Source organism: Suncus etruscus, chromosome 10 (genome assembly GCF_024139225.1).
Source record: "Suncus etruscus isolate mSunEtr1 chromosome 10, mSunEtr1.pri.cur, whole genome shotgun sequence".
NCBI lineage: Eukaryota > Metazoa > Chordata > Mammalia > Eulipotyphla > Soricidae > Suncus > Suncus etruscus.
This window is the reverse complement of record NC_064857.1, coordinates 83,025,673-83,047,253: the sequence shown is the minus strand read 5'-3', so window position 1 is coordinate 83,047,253 and position 21,581 is coordinate 83,025,673. Positions and strand designations below refer to the sequence as shown.

General features: G+C 44.7%; 2 protein-coding genes across 3 annotated transcripts in view; one reads left to right on the top strand and one right to left on the bottom strand.

Moving 5' to 3' along the window:
• The window catches only part of ATP5F1A (ATP synthase F1 subunit alpha), a 521,274-nt gene that overhangs the window by 5,676 nt on the left and 494,017 nt on the right, over window positions 1-21,581 (bottom strand). The window contains exons 1-3 of one of the 2 annotated variants that reach the window (XM_049781551.1): window positions 3,787-3,931; window positions 2,010-2,088; window positions 1,121-1,290 (exon numbers count right to left, since the gene is read on the bottom strand). In XM_049781551.1, the coding sequence (XP_049637508.1) occupies window positions 1,121-1,290; window positions 2,010-2,088; window positions 3,787-3,846 (309 nt within the window). In that variant the 5' untranslated portion in view covers window positions 3,847-3,931. Of the gene's footprint in view, window positions 1-1,120; window positions 1,311-2,009; window positions 2,089-3,786; window positions 3,932-21,581 lie in introns of those variants that run through there. The other variant, XM_049781552.1, reaches the window with a different exon arrangement.
• HAUS1 (HAUS augmin like complex subunit 1) lies at window positions 3,907-18,654 on the top strand. The gene is made up of 12 exons (XM_049781682.1): window positions 3,907-4,037; window positions 4,112-4,406; window positions 6,376-6,544; window positions 6,595-6,884; window positions 7,655-7,829; window positions 11,273-11,408; window positions 13,012-13,146; window positions 15,076-15,199; window positions 15,570-15,635; window positions 16,777-16,848; window positions 17,275-17,322; window positions 18,447-18,654. Exons 1-12 carry the CDS (start codon window positions 3,907-3,909, stop codon window positions 18,495-18,497), a joined length of 1,692 nt encoding a protein of 563 aa, XP_049637639.1. The 3' UTR covers window positions 18,498-18,654.

Here is a 21,581-nt window from a genome sequence, read left to right as displayed (position 1 = left end):
CCAGCCCTAGATCTATTTATTTTTATCTGAGAAGTTCCACAAACAGTTTTAACAGCATAGAGCATCTCATCATGTTCATACTTGAAACAAGATTTTAAATTCGTATTTCATAACCTAAACAGTAAATTCATTTTAAGAACTTCTTTCAGTCATAAGTTCTTGAGAACTACTAAAATACAGAACACCACAGAATATCACAATTATAAGAATGTACCTGACTACTGAAATTGAAAGTTAAACTCATTCTTGAGTCACATCGGCCACAATTTACAAGTTTAGTGAAGATTAAAGTATATTAGCAACCATCAAATAGTACAGACTTAAACTTTTCCCAATGCTATAGAAAGTTCTTTTGTATAGCACTGAACTAGACATTTAGCTCTAATGGAAACTTAAGAGGTATTCATCCATTTTTCTTTTTGCAATGCTGTGTAAATTGGGGCTTCATACAGACCTTACTAAATTCTAGGAATAGGCTCAATGACAAGCACTTGTTTTAAAAACCTGATTTTAACTCCAGGCATCATAAAACAAAATAGCAATATGAGGCCACAATTGTAGCCACAATCTTAACACAGATTCCACTGGATCTGAGGCTGGGGAGAGAGAACGCTCACCTATTTGGCAAGTGGCTGGCTGGGCTTGGTTCTGATACCCTGTGTTTGCCAAAGAGCTACCAGAAGCAGCTCCACAAGCCCCCAATGTGACCAGGAAGTAGACTTTGAGTACCACTGAGTGTGGCTACAAAACCTGTGCTTCTTCAAATCTAGTAGCTCTTTGCCCATACTTTATAATAATGGATAATATATTGGATAACGGGCAAAAGAATCTTGGATGACCCTACAGCTCCTGTTCCACCACATGTGCTCTATCCTTAAGTCATTCATGACTCCTACTATATTCTTCATTCCATTGACCAACAAACTAGGGTCACCTTAACAAAAATGGACTTTTATTGTAGCATTTCTAAGTGTTACACTACTAATTCATCTTTCAACAGTACTTGGTGAACTCTACTAAAAATACGAAATTAACTTTTTTTAAATGTCATTCTCTTTTAAAGAGAGATAATAAGAGATAAAACAGTCACCCTAAAGCAAAATACCATTTTCTGATTTACCTTTAAGCCTGAAGAAAACTCTACCATTTCTTCTGCTTGAACATTCCTCAGCCCATGAACACGGGCAATACCATCACCAATACTTAGGACACGCCCAGTCTCCTCAAGGTCAACAGAAGTATCAGCTCCAAGAATTCGCTCTTCAAGGATAGATGACATCTCAGCAGTACCTGTTGACAAGAAAATTCTACTGAAAAAAAGAATTGGGCCCCAAGAATTTTAAAAACCATCTTTGGGACCAGGGATGTTACTCTGTGTTACAGTACATACCATACACAGGAGGGCCTACGTTTGAACCCGAGCAACCCTGACACTATGAAAAAAAAAAAAAAGTCTAATTTTGTAATCACAATCATTAGTTACAAAGCATCATTTAAAAAATAATAGAAGCTGGAGCAATAATACAGCAGGTAGGGTGCTTGCCTTCTAGGCAGCCAACCCAGCCTTGTTCCCCAGCACCCCATATGGTCCCATTAGCATTTGAGTGCAGAGCCAGGAGCCCTTGTGAAAATATCCACATCTCAAGAGAAAATCTCCATGTCAGGAAAAATATCTCTGAAGTTAAAGCATCTTCCCATGTTTATTTTCTTATCAAATGTGCAACAAGAAAACGTAGATTACCAAGCACAAATCAGGAACTATTGCTTTGGAAAAACCTACACTTACACCAAAAGGTTCGCTTCACTAAAGGAGGTTCACTTCACTAAAGGAAGTGGACACAAAACAAGAAAATCTAAAGATAGAAATAAAATGGCACATTAGATTAATTACCTGCAATACTCAAAATTGAGAAGAAACGAAAGGGAAATTTTAAAACAGTTTTGTAACCTGTTTAACTTCTCTTAATGACAAGCTGGTAAAGTGCGGTGCAGTCTTGGAAATAACTTACCAGTCTTCTGAAGGCGAGTCTGAGAGGCATGGAGGTTCCTTGCAGCAACAAAGGAGGATCCCAAAGCATTTTTGGAGACCTAGAACATAAGTTAAAATATAAGCTCTTGTGTAACGAGCCAAATACAGTCTTAGTTTTTTGTTTTTTAGAAAAATTAGTTCTTCTAAAATTACATTTAGGAATAACTCCTGGCACAATCAGGGGTCTATATGGAATGCTATGGGATGCCAGAGACCTTCAGTTGCATGCAAGGTAAACACTCTACCAGCTGTACAGGTCCTGGTTTAACCAAATTACCAGTAAAACTATGACAGGGACAAGAGTGAGAGTACATGATTGAGAGCTTGCCTTGCATGCAAGCAATCTTGAATCCCTGAGCACACCTTATATCAAGTAAAAGCCTCAAACCCAAAAGTGAACAAGAACAACAACAACAACAAACTCAGATAAAATGGCTATGCTTATAATGGAAGACTAACAATCACACGAGAGAGGAAAAAATGTGCTATAAAATGTTTCTTAAAAATGTAGTCTTTGGAAAAACAACCCTTCATGAAGAGCCTATCGAACCTGTTATCTTTAGAGGCAGTATTTAAATTAAACTGCAGAAATTTCCTATGAGGGCAAATTACTAGCAAGACTAGTAAACAGGCAGATCATACTGTAAGCATCAGTGCTGGATTAGAAACTAAGCATATACACTAGAGCAATAGCACTGCGGTAAGACGTTTGCCTGGCGTGCGGCCAACACTGGACGGACCACGGTTCGAATCTGGCATCCCATAGGGTCCCCGAGCCTGCCAGGACTTCTGAGAACAGAGCCAGGAGGAACCCTTGAGCACCTTCGGGTGTGACACCCCCCCCCACAAAAAAGAAACTAAGCAGGGCCGGAGAGATAGCATGGAGATAGGGCATTTGCCTTGCATGCAGAAGGTCAGTGGTTCGAATCCCGGCATCCCATATGGTCCCCCAGCCTGCCAGGAGCGACTTGTGAGCTCAGAGCCGGGAGGAACCCCTGAGCACCTTCAGGTGTGATCCCCCCCCCCCAAATAAAACCAAAGAAAAAGAAACTGGGGAATCCAGACGCCTTTAACGTCTTCTAAAGGCCTGCACAGAGGCCGCACCACATCACCTTGTCCTTCCTCCAGCTACTCAGAGCAGAGGCCTAGATTAGATTAAATCCCTGCAAGCTCTTCCAGAATAACTGCAGGCGCGGGCGCGACCCAGCAAACCCTCGGGGACCCTAGCTGCCCACCGGTGCAGATCAAGTTTTGGGGGTGCACCAGGGAGGACAGGTCAGGCCAAGGCCAGCGCCTGGACTGGAGCTCCAGGGCGTGCATGACCTTTGCTCAAGGGCGCCACGCTCGCCGCCCCGGTCCCCAAGGTCGAGCGTCCCAAAGCCGAGCACCCCGGATCGATCGCCTCTCATGCACGCGACTTCGGCGCTCCCGTCTTTCGGGGTGCTCCGGACGGGCAGGGGTGACCTTCAGGCCACGTCAGCCGGGCCCCCAACTGCAGGGGAAGTGCGATCCCGAGCCGAGGCTCTTGAACCCGATCAAGCAGGGCTGCAGCCCCGAAGCCCCTTCCCCGGCCTTCCTGCGGCCCAGGAATCTGGGCCGAGCTGCACGGGGGCCTCCGCCCCGAGCTGCCAGGGGCGCCAAGATGGCGACGCCGCCGCCGCCTCTCGGCCCCTGGGCCCCGCAGCTCGGCTCCGACAGCGCTGCCCCGAGTCCCGCATCCCCCGCCATCCGCCCGGTTCCCGCGCGCCCTCGCTCACCAGCCCGGCCCGGCGAGGGAGGGAGCGGGCCACGGCCGCGGCGACGCGCACGGACAGCATCTTCGCAGCTTCGCTCCGGGGATCCTCCGCAGCTGCAGTCTGGGCACCGACTGGGAGAAGATGGCCGCGCGGCGAGGAAGGTCGAGGCGGCCCCTGCGTGACCCGGAAGTCCCGCCCCCGCCTCGCCCCGGAAGTGCATCCCGCGGCCCGGGAGGCGGGGCCGGAGCCTGCAGCAAAGCTGCTTCTTTTTCGTATTCTTTGCTTTTCTTTGGTTCTTTCTTTGTTTCTTTTTTTAATATGTCCACTCTGGTTAACGAGTGGTTAGGTCGAGGCCAACTTCGGCCCAGATACTTTGGACTTTTCGAGTCGACCTTGTGGGTGCCCCTGGGGACCACGTGGGGCGCGGCTGGAAGGAGCCGCAGTGCCCCGGAGTCCCCCAGCTGTCACAGGCGGTTCTTTGCAAGGACGCGGCTGGGCGAAGTGGGGAGCAGGATGGGGTGACCAAGGCGCTCGCTGCGAGGCTCCGGCAGTTAGATCTGAAGCCACAGGTTACCCTGCACCCCAGCACAGGGCTTTTGCACTATGTGTCTAGCCCGCACGTCTCCAAACCCTTCTTCCAGGCCTCCTAAATCCGGGCGATCTGAGTTGGGGTTAAGTAGTCACAACAGCCTAGGAAATCTACACATAAGTTTGCAAGTTAGAGATTTGTCTTTTGGTCCTTTGGGAATTTATGAATCAGAGCACATTGTTTCGTTAAAATAAGGAGCTCAGAGTGGTTGCCAATCCCACTGACCAGAAAAATCCCGAATCAAGTCTGCTCCAGACTGGGTTAGGGTTCCAGTTGTCCTCTGTCAGCAACTATTGAGGGACTCTCCCCTGAAGCTAGAGATTCTACTTTTGCATTCGCAATAAAAGCGAGATACACACAGACACACACATTCAGTTATAGGAAATTGGGTTGCTAAGCAGAGCTATATTTGAAACAATAAACAAGCTGCACAATATGACATTGGCTACTTTAGTAAGATTATTTTATAAAGGAGGTTTAATCTTTATAATTTGGGGAAGGGACCACAAAGCTTGGGGGCTTCTCTCAGATAACGCACTCAGAATCTAACAAGGCCTCCTGCACGTGCTCAGCCAGTTCAATTGTCTCTCCAGCCCCAGTTTATTCATTTTAAATATGTGTATCACTTGGGGAAAAGTTATTTAGTACGGAGCCTGATGTTCAATGTGATATTAAAGCACAAGTCACAGAAAATTAATCTATGATCTACATTTCCTTGTGTATCAGGAAGTCACAGTCAGCAGTGCTGATAAAACCTGAAGTGACTGAAATTCCTAATTGGAATCAGAACATTCTGGTCAGATTCCAAATAAACTGCCTACTTTTGAACAAGTCATTCATTCTTTAAGTCTAGAAAGCTATACATTGTATAAAAATAAGAAACCCTTTATAGAGTGATTGATGAATGAGGAGTGAATTTTAGGGAAGGTAAGAAATAGATGAAGAGGGCCCGGAGAGATAGCACAGCGGCGTTTGCCTTGCAAGCAGCCGATCCAGGACCAAAGGTGGTTGGTTCAACTCCCGGTGTCCCATATGGTCCCCCGTGCCTGCCAGGAGCTATTTCTGAGCAGACAGCCAGGAGTAACCCGAGTACCGCCAGGTGTGGCCCAAAAACAAAAAAAAAAAACAAAACAAAAAAAAAAAAAAAACAGAAATAGATGAAGAATAGCAAAGTTGCAGTCTCTGCCTGCAGTGGATGGTGTCAGTTCTTTCAAAACTGCCTTCAAGGGCCAGAGACATAGTACAGCAGGTAAGGTGGTGGCCTTCCTTGTGGCTGACCCGGATTTGATTCCCAGGCGCCAACTATGGTATCCTTACCACTACTAACTAGTTCCCTGAGCATCAAGGGAGGTGACCCAGAACAAATGAAAATCCAAAATATCAAAACTGCCTCCAGCACATTTAGAAACTAAGGAATAAATATTAGTTTTGCTGCAGCTCAAATCTCCAGGGTAAAAAAAAAAAGAATGAATGAAGTTAAGGGATGTTTCGGGAGAGGATAGGAGATCTGCTATCTGTATCAGATGATTCAAGTAAAAATTAGACAAAATTAACAGTTTTTAATTCTCTACTTTGCCTCCTGAAGATTATACTTGATCGACCGGTGGAGCAAATATATATATATATAATATATATGATATAAATATATATATTCACCTCATATTTTGGAATAGGATGATCTCCAAATACCTTTTTAACCAGGCAGCCACCTGACCATTAAAAGGAAGATAAATGCCATAAACCGTGTTGTTACAATCAAACAAGCAAAGCAAAGGTGACCAGAGAAGTGATGAGATGCAAACGAAGTGCTTATGAAGGACCATCTTAGTCCTACTTCTTTCACTTTAACTTGTCTGTAGGGAGACAGAGGTTAGAAAAGCAACGGAAAATGTGAGCAAGTGCACAGCGACTTTCAAAACTGCTTCCAAGGGCCAGAGACAAAGTACAGCAGGCAAGGTGCCGGCCTTGCTTGTAACCATGTAATATATATATGCCATGCTGGATGGAACCTTTGACCCTAGGCTTCTGCGCCAGAAAAGCCACAAACTACAATTCCCAAAAAGCATCAGGCCCGAAGGGGCGTTGCCAAAGGCGCGTGGGCGTGGCCTTCGAGGCTACTTAGCGCTTCTCCGGCTCCGGGAGAGGTGGCGGGAAGCAGCTACGATGGAGGCGCGGGAAAAGGAGGCGCAGGTGACGGCTGGCAGCGGGCTGGCGGGTCCTGGACGCTCCGGGAGTCCCAGACCCGGACTCGAGCGCCCTTGGCGCGCTGTATCTGTATCTCTCTCTTGCTTTCTTCTCCTATGCTCGTCCTTCTCTGGTCTCGCCTGTACCCTCTACTACTCAACTTGCGCCTAGACTCCGGCAAGGGCGTTTCCAGGCCTTCGTGGGCCTGCCCAGGCTTGGGGTGACTGACCAGAGTGGGCCCCTGAACACAGACCCGCAAGATCACAGCCTCGCTGGTCGCCGTTGCTTCTTACTAGGATTTGCACAGCTGACCTGCTTCCTAGCCCCGCTTTGGAGCTCTCTCGGGGTACTGGGGCACATCTTTTCTGACTTTGCACATTCAATGAATGACTGGGACCTTGCCTACTTTAATATTCTTTATTATATTTTAATAGTACTTAATTATTCTTCAGTATAATTTTTCCTTTGTATCAGATACTTTTAATTAATTTATTTAAAGTAAAAGCATTACATAGTTAACATAACTGATAATAATACATTTTTTAGGAATTCTTTATTATAATTTAATGTTCTCATTCAAGCTTTACTATTCTTGGATGGATGCGCATGGCTTGCCAGTACCACTCTCCTAGCTTTAGGAAAGGGTGGCTTGCTTTCTTTTCCCTTCACTTCATTCTCTTTTTCTTTTCTGGCCATTGTGACTTGTTTTCGTTGGTTGCCGTGCACTTGCTCACATTTTCCGTTGCTTTTCTAACGTCTGTCTCCCTACAGACAAGTTAGAGTGAAGTAAGTAGGACTAAGATGGTCCTTCATGGGGCCGGAGAGATAGCATTGAGGTAAGGCGTTTGCTTTTCATGCAGGAGGTCATCGGTTCGAATCCTGGCGTATCATATGGTCCCCCTTGTCTATCAGGAGCAATTTCTGAGCGTGGAGCCAGGAATAACCCCTGAGCACTGCCAAGTGTGACCCAAAAACCAAAAAAGAAAAAAAAAAGATGATCCTTCATAAGCACTTAGTTTGCTTCTCATCATTTCTCATCATCTTTGCTTTGCTTGCTTATACTGATTGTAACAACACGGTTTATGGCGTTTATGGTATCTTCCTTTTAATGGTCAGGTGGCTGCATGGTTAAAAAGGGTATTTGGAGATCATCCTGTTCCAAAATATGAGATGAATCCACGGACCACAGAGATTTTATATCATCTTTCAGAACGCAATAAGGTCCGGGATAGAGATGTCAGTTTGGTAATAGAAGACTTGAAGCAGAAAACTCATGAATATGAATCAGAAGGTAAGATGAATTCACAGCTTGAATAAAATCATAACTAGAGGTACCAGTTTTTTTTTTTTAACACTATAGTGGAAACTTTTGGTTTAAATTCTTTATTTTTCCCAGATTTGTCTTCCACTGTTGTCATAGAAACATAATGAATGATAAATTTCATTATAGCAAATATTTTACTAGTACTCTGATAGCAAAATAATATGGCCCAAAAGATAAGAGTCTATTTTATTTTTGTTTGTTTCTAAATGGAAATTTTTCTTCTATTTTTTTTCTTGTAATCCCTGAGCACCACTGGTGGTGTGGCCCAAAAATAACAGCAAAAGGCTGACCCAGAAACTTGACTTTCTGATTTTGTGTACAGACATATGACCTGTACTTTTTCTCTTTCTTTTCTTTTCTTTTTTCTTTTTTTTGGTTTTTGGGCCACACCTGGCAGCACTCAGGGGTTACACACCTGGCTCTGGGCTCAGAAATTGCTCTTGGTGGGCTCAGGGGACCATATGGGATGCCTGAGAACTTGGGTCAGCAGCGTGCTAAGCAAACGTCTTATTGCAGTACTATTTCTCCACGACCTCCCCATCTTTCCTTCTCTCTCTTTCTTTTCTTTCTTTTATTTTTGGATTATATCTTTTACTTTTAAAACAATTTTTTTTTTTTTTTGGTTTTTGGGTCACACCCGGCAGTGCTCAGGGGTTATTCCTGGCTCCAGGCTCAGAAATTGCTCCTGGCAGGCACGGGGGACCATATGGGACGCCGGGATTCGAACCGATGACCTCCTGCATGAAAGGCAAACGCCTTACCGCCATGCTATCTCTCCAGCCCCCTAAAACAATTCTTATGTACTTTGAAAACACATGTACCCTAGAACACAAAAATGCAATTCAAAAATCCCTTCCTCACATCTATATTCATTACAGTGCTATTTACAATAGCCAGACTCTGGAAACAGCCAAGATGCCCTTCAACAGATGAATGACTAAAGAAACTATGGTACATATACACATGGAAGATTATGCAGCTATCAGGAGAGATGAAGTCATGAAATTTTCCTATATGTGGATGTACATGGAATCTATTATGCTGAGTCAAATAAGTCAGAGGGAGAGAGAGAGACCCACAGAATAGTCTCACTTATGGATTTTTTTGTTTGTTTGTATTTTGGTTTCTGGGTCACACCCGGCAGTGCTCAGGGGTTACTCCTGGATCCACGCTCAGAAATCGCTCCTGGCAGGCTCGGGGGACCTTATGGGATGCCAGGATTCGAACCAATGACCTTCTGCATGAAAGGCAAACGCCTTACCTCCATGCTGTCTCTCCAGCCCCTTATTTATGGGTTTTAAGAAAAATTTAAGCGGGGCTAGAGAGATAGCACAGCGGTAGGAGGTTTGCCTTGCATGCAGCCAACCCAGGACAGATGGTGGTTCGAATCCTGGCATCCCATATGGTCCATCAAGCCTGCCAGGGGTGATTTCTGAGTACAGAGCCAGGATTAGCTAACCCCTGAGTACTGCTGAGTGTGACCCCCAAAAAAAAAAAAAGAAAAGAAAAGAAAAATTAAAGCATTATTGTAATAAGGCCCAGAGACAATAGAGTTAAGGGTGGGAAGGACCAGCTCACAATTTGAAGCTCACCACTAAGAGTGGTGAATGCTGTTAGGAAATAACTACACTAACAACTAGCATGAAAATGTTAATGAATGAGAGAAGTAGAATGCCTGTATTGAATATAGGCAGGGGAGGGGGAGGAGGGAGATCAGGAGCATCGGTGGTGGAAATGTTGCACTGGTGAAGGGGGATATTCTATTTATGACTGAAACCCAACTACAATCATGCCTATAAACATGGTGCTTAAATAAAAATTATATATATTTGTGGGGGCCGGGCGGTGGCGCTGGAGGTAAGGTGCCTGCCTTGCCTGCGCTAGCCTAGGACGGACCGCGGTTCGATCCCCCGGCATCCCATATGGTCCCCCAAGAAGCCAGGAGCAACTTCTGAGCGCATAGCCAGGAGTAACCCCTGAGCGTCACAGGGTGTGGCCCAAAAACAAACAAAAAAAAATTATATATATTTGTGTGTCTGTATGTGTATATATATATATAAATAAAAGAAAACACATGGATTCTAGAACCATATACAGTGAGAGATGAAAAAGTGTTCTGTCACTCTCAGAAGCTTACCCTGTGATCACCATGGTGATATACCTCCCCTGCATGTATTTTTGGGGGGGAAGGGCCTATACCTGGAGATGCTCAGAGGCTTCTTTTATTTTTTTGTTATTGTTTTGAGCCACACCCAGCACAGTCAAGGATTACTCCTGACTGCACTCAGAAATCATTCCTGTCAGGCTCAGGGGACTTTAGGGGATGCTGGAGATTGAACCCAAGTCGACCCTATGCAAAGCAAACTTCCTAGCCACTGTACTATCACTCCGGCCCTCGAGACTACCAGTAGCTCTGGCAGTGCTCTAAGGATCAAATCAGTGTCAAGGGTGCAAGGACAAGTGCTTAAACACCTACATTATTTCTTTGGCTTTGACATTTCTTACACTGTTAAAAATAGAGTCTCTGAGGCTGGAAAGATAGTTCTTGGAACTGAGTGCACACTTTTCTTCAAGAGGTCCGGATTCAGTTCCCCTCGACACATGATCCCCTAAGCACAGCTGGGAGTAAACCCCATCCACTTCCAGTCTTGGCCCCAAAACAGTGTGGTGGGGGCAGTTTTCTATATACCAGATATGTTCCCTTTCTAGTTTCCCTACCTATATTTTTTTAAAATATAGGTCTTTATGTACATCTTATAGCAGTATTTTTCATAATAACCAAAATGTATGCAGAACACAAATACCATCAGCAGATGAATGGATAAATATCCATACAGTGAAAATATTTAGCCATGGGAAAGAATGAAGTTGTAATACATGGAACTCTGGATGAACTGTGAAACCTTTATGCCAAGTCACAAAGGACCACATAGTATAGGATACCATTACTACAATATGTCCAAAATAGATGAGGAATAGGGAAAATGGCAAAATTGGTAACTGCTAGTAGCTTCATGAATTGGGCTATTAGGGAATAAAAAGATGACCAAAAAAGTGGACTGACTTTCTGAGCTGATAAAAATATTCTACCGTCTATTGTACTACGGGCCTACAACTCTGAATATACTGAAAGGGCTGAAAACTAGTGGATTATAAACAGAACAGATGTATATGAGAACTATTAAAACATCTTTATCGGGGCCAGAGAGATAGCATGGAGGTAAGGCATTTACTTTCATGCAGAAGGTCATTGGTTCAAATCCCAGCATCCCATATGGTCCCCCGAGCCCGCCAGGAGTGATTTCTGAGCATGGAGCCAGGAGTAACCCTGAGCGCAGCCAGGTGTGACCCCCCAAAAAAATACAAAAACAAAAGAACATCTTTGTCACCATTGAACTTTTTCTTTTCAGCCAAGCGTCTTCAAAACTTTCTTTTGGAGAGTGTTGACCTTTCCCCCGCCAGCCTATCAAGCACTGGTTCCAAGTACCTGAATGCTTTAGTTGACAGTGCATTGACCCTGGAAACAAAGGATACTTCACTAACAAGGTAAGTCTGTGGCAGTTTTCATTTCTGCAGTCACACATGCTGTACAGGTCTTGACCTGAGGGCATTTTTAGTACTCACGGTAATTCCATGTAGAATGAATGCAAGACTACCGAATTTCATTAACTCCTTATTGCTAGCAGTGTAAACAATTCAGATAAACTTGGTCTGGATTAATTTTAAGTGTTTTTTTTTCTGGTATTAGGTTTGTGTGAAGATTGGTTTTTAGATATATGGATTAGATAAGGTATTTGTTTGCTAAAAAAGAGAAACAGGGCTGGAGAGATAGCTTTGAGGTAGGGCATTTGCCTTGCATGCAGAAGGACAGTGGTTCGAATCCTGGCATCCCATATCGTTCCCCGAGCCTGCCAGGAGCAATTTCTGAGTGTAGGGCCAGGAATAACCCCTGAGTGTTGCCAGGTATGACCCAAAAACAAAACAAACAAACAAAAACCCAAGAGAAACAGTAAGCTAAATCATCTGGTTGACCTGATTCTGTCTGTGTTTCCAACTGAATTCTCTGACCCACTGTGGGCTCTCAGGATAGTCCATGGGGCCACATTAGTAGTCACGTAAGTGGGGAAGTCTGGGAAAAATAAAGTCACATAAGAGGCCAGAGTGCATATGGCTGACGTGGGTTTAATCCCAGGCATCCCATATGGTCCCCAAGTACTGCCAGGATTAATTCCTGAGTGCAGAACCAGCAGTGATCCCTGAGTACTACTGGATGTGGTCCCCCAAAAAGCAAACCCTCAAAACATGTCATATTAGTGGACCCAGTGACATGACAGGGAGCCAACTAATAGGACAGAGATTACTCCTGGCTCTACGCTCAGAAATCGCTCCTGGCAGGCTCTGGGGACCATATGGGATGTCGGGATTCAAACCACTGTCCTGCTGCATACAAGGCAAATGCCTTACCTCCATGCTATCTCTCCAGCCCCCAGGAGTAATTTCTGAGCACAGAGCCAGGAGGAACCCCTGAGCATCACCAGGTATGGCCCAAAAACAAAACAAAATAAATTCTTTTCTTGGGTCATACCGGTGCTGCTCAGGAGTTCCTTTTAGCTCTATGCTCAGAAATTGTTCCTGGCAGGCTCAGGGGACCATATGGGATGCCAGGATTAAACCGTTCCATCCTGGGTCGGTGGCGGCAAGACAATTGCCCTACCACTGTGCTATCGCTCCAGTGCCCCCACCCCCACAAATTTTTTTTTGTTTGTTTTTGGGCCACACCCGGCAGTGCTCAGGGGTTACTCCTGGCTTCTGCTCAGAAATAGCTCCTGGCAGGCTCGGGGGACCATATGGGACACCGGGATTCGAACCAACCACCTTAGGTCCTGGATTGGCTGCTTGCAAGGCAAACACCGCTGTGCTATCTCTCCGGGTCCACAAACTTTTTTAATTAAGCGCCATGATTTACAAAATTAGTCAAATTTGTTTTTAAACATATAGTGTTTCAGCACCAATCCCACCACCAGAGTTCCCAGGGTACCCACCCACTCAACCCCATTCCTAGCCTGCCACCTTGATAGTCACATATTTAAGTTTGTTTATAATTATTGTTCTTAATTTGTATTTATGTGATCCGATTTTTTTTTTTCAGTTTTATCCCTGCAGTAAATGATTTGACCTCTAAGCTTTTTGCTACCAGTAACAAAAATGAAGAACTCAAGTTTGAATTGAGAAAAGTTGAAAAGAATCTAACTGCAGCTTTGGTGTTAGAAAAATCTCTAAGAGAGTAAGTACTGAAGTGGTGATAAATTTGGGGTCAGGGTATAGGGGTGGTATGGTTTTGGTCATATCTGATGATTGAGGCCTACTTCTGGCTATGTGCTCAGGGGTCAGTCCCAACAGTGTTCTAGGGACTATAGACATTTTGGGGGTTCCAACCAGGATCAGCTGCATGCAAGGCATGTCTTAGCATGCACTATCTCTTTGTCTTTCTTTTCAGTTCTTTTTTTAAAATACAAGTAATCTGCAGCTTAAATTTTTCAAAATGTGGGGCCAGAGTGATAGTACAGCAGGTAGGATATTAGCTTTGCACACGGCACACAGCTGACCTAGGTTAGTTCCCCTGCATCCATCTGGTTTCCATGCACCACAGGAGTGATCCCTGAGTGCAAAGAAGGAATCAACCTCTGGTGTGACCCAGAAGCAACAACAAAACTCAAAAATGTTTGTAAATCATTTCTCATTTACAAGCTACTGTACAACTTAAAGTTTTAATTTCTTTGTTGCCTTTTCTTACTAGTGCTCTGGCATCTATCTTCTTTTGATTCTTCTGTAGGTTCCTCTTGTCCAGGAGGCTAGAAGCTGTGAATCAGAAATATATAGGGCTGGGGCTGGAGCAATCATACAGTATGTAGGGCATTTGTTAGGTTATGGCCCAAAACCCAAAAATAAAACTAAAGATAAAAAAGAGAGGCAGGGCCGGAGAGATAGCACTGTGGCGTTTGCCTTGCAAGCAGCCGTCCTAGGACCAAAGGTGGTTGGTTTGAATCCCGGCGTCCCATATGGTCCCCCCGTGCCTGCTGGGAGCTATTCCTGAGCAGATAGCCAGGAGTAACCCCTGAGCAGCTATGGGTGTGGCCCAAAAACCAAAAAAAAAAAAAGGGGAGGGGGATGGAGAGATAGCATGGAGGGTAAGGCATTTACCTTTCATGCAGAAGGTCATCGGTTGGAATCCCAGCATCCCATATGGTCCCCCGAGCCTGCCAGGAATGATTTCTGAGCATAGGGCCAGGAGTAACCCCTGAGCCGATGCCGGGTGTGACCCAAAAACAACAACAAAAAAAAGAGGGGCCGGAGAGATAGCATGGAGGTAGGGCGTTTGCCTTGCATTCAGAAGGACGGTGGTTGGAATCCTGACATCCCATATGGTTCCCTGAGCCTGCCAGGAGCGATGTCTGAGTGTAGAGCCAGGAGTAAACCTGAGCGCTGCTGGATGTGACCCAAAGAAACAAAAAATAAGAAAAAAGAAAAGTAAGAAATGTGTACATGCACAAGTAATTTAGGAGAGAAGCCTTTGTTACCTTCATGATTCAGATTGTCTTTGGATTAAGTCACTTTTTTGTTATTGAACTGGGCCAAGGTTTACACCTGACAGTAATCAGGGACTATTTCTGGTTCCTGGCAGCCATGGAGTTCCCAGAATTGAACCTCAGCCTGTAGTATGCAGAGCATGCACTCCACCCTTTTGAGCTGTAGATTTTTTTTTCAATAGTAATTGATTAGCAAATAATAAATTACAATTATTTCCAAAAGCCCAGTTGCTAACATGGACCAAAGCTGATGAGTATGTGGTAACTGTTTTGGAGATGTCACAGGTTAAAGCATTTGCCTTGCATACAACCCAGTTCAGTATCTGCCACCACATATGATCCCGCCAAATACTACCAGGAGTGATCCTGAGCTCCAAGCACTGTTGGAACCCCACCTCCCCAGTAAATGCCAAAGAGTTTCTTTACAATAATTTCACTGATGAAAAGAAGGAAATGCTTTTTAACTTTACTTTTGCTTTTTGTTTGCTGGTGTGCTCAGGGATTAATCCTGATAGGACTCAGAGGGACCATATGGTGTTGAGGATCCAGCCCAGATTAGCTATGTGCAAGACAAATACCGTCCTTGCTGGACTATTACTGCAGCCTCCTAACTTGACTTCTTTAAGGGATCTCAAGAAGGCAGAGCTGCATCTATCAACAGAAAAGGCCAAAGTTGACCATCGTCTTCAGAACTTGGACTTCCTAAAGGCCAAGTCAGAGGAGTTCAGATCTGGAATCAGAACTGCAGAGGTTGGTTTGAAGGACCAGTTTGACTTCTCTTTCTCCAGATTCTTTGACCTCATCCCTGACAGTGAAAAACTATTAATTCCCCTTTGACAGACAAGACAGCTGTAGGAATTACAGTTAACTTGCCTGTGCTTCCTTCAAAACTGAGCAGCAAGTCTAGTTTCATGCAGGTAGACAGCACAGGGACCCCAGAGCTCCAGTCCATCATGTCACAGATCTAATGTGATTCACATACAACATTTGAATGTGCAGATGCTTTGGGGTTTGTCTATGTTTTGTAGCTTCTCTTTACTATATTGTATGGTAAAGTTGTTTCATGAAGGTCATTTCAAAAAACATTTTTTTAACTGAACCCCCTCATTTGTAATTCTAGGAGCAACTTTCAGCCAGAGGCATGGACTCATCTTTGTCTCATCAGTCATTAGTAGCACTTTCAGAGGTGAGCTTGTCCTAACCCAATATAATGGTCTTTAAAATCTTTTTTGTTGTTGTTTTTTGGGTCACACCCGGCAGCGCTCAGGGGTTACTCCTGGCTCTACGCTCAGAAATCACTCCTGGGGGGCTGGGCGGTGGCGCTGGAGGTAAGGTGCCTGCCTTGCCTGCGCTAGCCTAGGACGGACCGAGGTTCGATCCCCCGGCGTCCCATATGGTCCCCCAAGAAGCCAGGAGCAACTTCTGAGCGCATAGCCAGGAGTAACCCCTGAGCGTCACAGGGTGTGGCCCAAAAACCAAAAAAAAAAAAAAAAAGAAATCACTCCTGGCAGGCTCGGGGAACCTTATGGGATGCTGGAATTCGAACCACCGTCCGTCTGCATGCAAGGCAAAGGCCCCACCTCCATGCTATCTCTCCACCCTCCCCCCAGGGCCTTTTATATATGGCCAATCTGGGTTCAGTCTCCAGTATCCCAAATGGTCCCCCAAGCTCACCAGGAGTGATCTCTAAGTGCAGAGACAGGAGTCAACCTGACTACTGACAAACCTGACAAAGCTGACTACTAGGAGCACTAGTAGGAGCACTGAGGAGCATCACTAGATATGGCCCAAAACACTGCCCCCCCCAAAAAAAAAAAAAGATTCAAGTGGCTGGAGATGGTACAGTGGGTGAGACTATGTTCCTTGCAGCTCACCAGGGTTTGATCCCCAATACCACCTGTGGTTCCCAGGTACCACCAGGAATAACCTGATGCATCATCAGCTGGAACACCCAGCAGAAGGGAGGACATTGCTGATTCTGGAGTGGCTGTGGCAATGCTCTGTGTTCATCACAGTTCCCAGCTTCTTCAGTATATCCAAGAATGAAAATCCTGAGTAATAAAGATTCTCAGACTCAGAGTTGGAAATAAAGATTTATTGCAAAGTAGAGGGAAAGGCAAAGAAACTCCTCAGGGGAGGGACTTAGTATAGGACTCAGTTCTATTCATTTATCTTTGAAGGTCTTTCATTGATATGTCATTTAAAAATCTCTATTAAGGCCTCATGGGTTTTATGTTTTGTTTTGTCTTCAAAAATGGGGATTTAGTTACAGGTGAGTTTCTCACTGATTCTGTGACGCTGTGCTTTTTTCCCCCTGTCATTCCTAGAAATTGGCAGAACTGAAACAACAGACGATACCCTTGAAGAAAAAATTGGAGTCCTATTTAGAGTTAACACCGGTAATCACTTGTTTTTATTTTGTTTTTTTTTTTTGTTTGTTTTTGGGCCACATCCGTTTGACGCCCAGGGATTACTCCTGGCTATGCGCTCAGAAATCGCCCCTGGCTTGGGGGGACCATATGGGATGCCGGGGGATCGAACCGCTGTCCGTCCTATGTAAGCGCTTGCAAGGCAGACACCTTACCTCTAGCGACACCTTCCCGGCCCCAACGCCGGTAATCATTTGTACAAATCAAAAACAAAAGCCCTCTCAGCCTTCCCAACAGCACAGAGCAATCACCTGAGCTGGTCTGGTGCTGACTTTCTAAACTACACTCTGCTCCCCATAAAACTTTTGCCTTTTGAAAAAAGTTGTTGAGGCTTTTTTGGTGTGTTTTAAATCAAAATTAAGGCACTGTAACCGTTCTTTTGTTTTCCTTTAAAAGAATCCATCTCTCGCAAAAGTGAAAATTGAAGAAGCCAGGCGAGAACTAGTAAGTTCCATTTTCTTCTTCAGATTTTTGGAATAGACAGTAAATGGTGATGAAAGCTGAAGCCCCTAGGGAGTAACTCAAAGTTCTGGAGTTCAGGCCAACCCCTGGCACCATAGTGTCCCCCAAACACCTCTAGGAGTGACTCTAAGCTCATGGATGGGTCCCAAAACAAAACTTTATAGGAGTTTTTTTGGTCTTTATAAACTGAAAGAACTAAGCTCTTTGCCTCTTTTATACCCTCCTCAGATGGAAGCAATCCTCAAGTTTCTTTTTTTTTTTTTTTTTTTGGTTTTTGGGTCACACCCGGCGGTGCTCAGGGGTTACTCCTGGCTTCTGCTCAGAAATAGTTCCTGGCAGGCACGGGAGACCATATGGGACACCGGGATTCGAACCAACCACCTTTGGTCCTGGATCGGCTGCTTGCAAGGCAAACGCCGCTGTGCTATCTCTCCGGGCCCAATCCTCAAGTTTCTGTGTGTCATTCTCTTATATCTGTTATTAGTTTGGGAGTACATGAGTTTGTTTGTTTGTTTGTTTGTTTTTCTGGTTTTTGGGTCACACCCAGAGATGCTCAGGAGCAACTCCTGGCAGGCTCAGGAACCATATGGGATGCCGGGATTAAAACCGGGGTCCGTCCTGTTTTGGCCATGTGCAAGGCAATGCCTTACCGCTGTGCTATTACTCCAGCCCATGAGTCTATCTTTTTTTTTTTTTTTTTTGTCTGTGTTTTGGGTCATACCCACCAGTGCTTAGGGGTTACTCCTGGCTCTGTACTCAGCACTCCTGGCAGTCCTCAGAGGACCATCTGGTATGCCAAGGATCAAACTTGGGTTGGCTGCACACAAGGCAAGTGCCCTCTCCACTTTACTATAGTTCTAGCCCTTTGCTCCTGTTTCCTGTTTTGGGGTGATACCCAGCAGCGAAGTTCTTGGCTCTGTGCACAGATGTAACCACTTAGTGCTCAGGTGACCTGTATGTAGTGCCAGGGATTAAAACTGGAGTTGGCAGGAGGCAAGTGCCTTAACCCCTTGACTATCTCCCTTCCCTTTATTCCTTTTTTAGGTCACACTCCAAATTGATGCCCTCATCTGTGTTATTTATGGCATTTCCTCTTTTTCTTTTAGAATGCCATCGAAGATGAACTGACAAAGAAAGTAGACATGTTGGAACTGTGACCATCCCAGTAACTCACCCCCACCCAGATCCATGGGCTCAGACGTTCGAGATTGGTTCCTCTGATTGGCCTAACTGGGTCCTCAGAGGAGATTATCATTATGGACAATAGTGACTTCTTGCTGTATATTATTGCATTTGTGCACAAATACATAGTTTTCAGTGTGTTGTTGGTTCTCTCTGTTGCTGGTAGTAAGGTCCTGTTGTGGTCCTGTGATGGCTCATAGGTCAGCTTCTTCCCTCTCTGGTGCTTTACTGTCAACTCCTTAGCTCCCCTGCCAGCCTCCACATGTTCATCTGTGCAGAACTTTGGTCTGTGATGAACTGTGCTGACGTAGTAGAAGGATTAGATCATGATGTTTGGGGCCAGAGATAGCATAGAGATAGGGCATTTACCTTGCATGCAGAAGGATGGTGGTTTGGATCCCGGCATCCCATATGGTCCCCCGAGCCTGCCAGGAGCAATTTCTGAGTGTAAAGCCAGGAGTAACCCCTGAGCGCAGCTGGATGTGACCCTCCCCCGCAAAAAAAGATGATGCTCAAGCCAGACTTCATGATTTATGTCAGTGATTTCAAAGGCTTCAGAGACTTAAGTATGTGTACATATATATGTGTGTATACATATCTATAATTTATTTTTGCTTTGAGGCCACATTCAGCTATTCTCAGAAATTCCTTCTGGTTCTGCACTTGGGAATCATTCCTGGTGGTGGTACTCAGGGATCCAGGGATCGAACCTGGGCCAACCATATGTAAAACAAGCAGCTTACCACAGTACTATCTCTCCAGCCCCACATTATTTTAAAACCATGGAGTTCTTAGGGCCAAAAAGATAGCACGGGGGGGGGGGGGGTGAAGGCACTTGCCTTGCATTGTAGCCAATTCTGGTTTGGTTCCCGACTATACCTATGGCAGGGGTCTCAAACTCGCGGCCCATGGGCCGTTTGCGGCCCTCCGTACAACATTTTGTGGCCCACGGCCGGCCTTCAAATAGCACAGTATTCACAATTATTCGGTAATAAAAATCGCATTAGTAAGAAAAAAATCACATTAAACATTTGCATACCCTGAGCAGTTCCGTTCGGGGTATGCAAATGTTTAATGCGATTTTTTGTGATTTTTTTTTACTAATGCAATTTTTTATTGCGAATATTCGATAAGCGAATAATCGCGAATACTTTGCGCTCTGCGCAGACGTCATTTTCGCTGCTCCTGCCTGCTGTCCCTTGCATTATCGGAGGCCTAAGGGAGAGAAGGGAGAGAAGTTTATTACAGAATTAGATTTTGTCATACCTTCATCATGACTTCATCAAAGCCTGCAGTGAAGAGAAAGATTGATGACGAGCACAGACAATTTCAGGAAAAGTGGGTGATGCAGTATTTCTTTGTTGAGCACAGGAGCATCCTCACATGTCTTACTTGCTCAGAGAAAGTTGCAGTGCACAAGGAATACAACTTGAAACGCCATTATTCAACTAAACATGCTGAGGAATGTGCAAAATATCAAGGAAATGAGAGAGCCAAGCGAGTTGCCAGTCTTAAAGAATGTCTAATGAGGCAACAAGATTTCTTCAAGAAAGCAACCAAAGAGAATGTTGCATCAGTCGAAGCTAGTTACATGGTTAGTGAGATGGTTGCTAAGGCAAGGAAATCATTCACAGAAGAAGAGTTTGTTAAAAAAAAAAAAATGCATGTTTCAGGCTGCAAGTATTATCTGTTCAGAAAAGAAAGGTCAGTTTAGCAAAATCAGCCTTTCTGCCAACACTGGCAGAGCGCATTTCTGACATGTCAAGTGACATTTATCATCAACTGTGTGAGAAAGCCAAATGTTTTGATGCATACTCAGTTGCTCTTGATGAGGGCACAGATATAACAGACACTGCGCAGCTCACAATTTATGTCTGTGGTGTTGATTGCAATTTTGAATTGACAGAGGAGCTTGTCACAATAATTCCAATGCATGGCCACGCTAATGAGATATTTCGGCATCTGTGTGATGCCATTGAGAATGCAGGTTTGCCATGAAAGAGGTTTGTTGGAATAATAACCGATGGAGCGCCATCGATGACAGGGAGAAAAAATGGACTGGTGGCACTTGTTCAAAAAAAACTTGAAGAGGAGGGTATAGAGAAGGCCATTGCTCTTCACTGCATTATCCATCAGCAGGCCCTTTGCAGTAAATGCCTGCCATGTGACAATGTGATGTCTGTTGTTGTGAAATGCATCAACCAAATCAGATCTAGGGGCTTAAAGCACAGGAGGTTCCGTGCTTTTTTAGAGGAAATGGAGTCAGAATATAGAGATGTGCTTTATTTCACTGAGGTACGTTGACTCATCACGGGAAATGTCCTGAAAAGATTTTTTGAGTTGAGAGAAGTGAAAGCCTTCATGGAGAAGGATGGGAATGCTGTTTCTAAGTTGAGTGATCACACACCGTATTTGCCAGCGTATAAGATGATCCCCTAATTTTGCAGTTAAAATATAGGTTTAGGCCTATATTCGCTGTATCAGACAACATTCCTGTGCTGCAATTGTATGTACCATAGTGAGCCAATCACAACAAGCAAAGGTTCAAAGGGTATACTGTAATAGACTTCCTCTCTGACTCTGGCCCATTTGAGCAGGCTTTTGACAGTGTAGATTCAGGTCCAGAACATTGTCTAATTTGCATGCATAGGGCCTGGAGAGATAGCACAGCGGTGTTTGCCTTGCAAGCAGCTGATCCAGGACCTAAGGTGGTTGGTTCGAATCCCGGTGTCCCATATGGTCCCCCGTGCCTGCCAGGAGCTATTTCTGAGCCAGGAGTAACCCCTGAACACTGCCGGGTGTGACCCAAAAACAAAAAAAACAAACAAAAAAAAATTTGCATGCATAAAAAGCCTATTTGGATTGGCTGAATTAGAGAGTCAGTCCAAGCAGCCTGGCGGTGATTGGTGCAGGATTGAGACGGAAAATTCATTTTGTGGCAATATTCAGACAATTTTTGTTTAGCGGCATATTGAAACATTTTTCGGGATATACTCGGTGTATAAGACAACCCCCGATTTTCAGTTGACTTTTTTTTTTGTTTGTTTCAAAAGTCATCT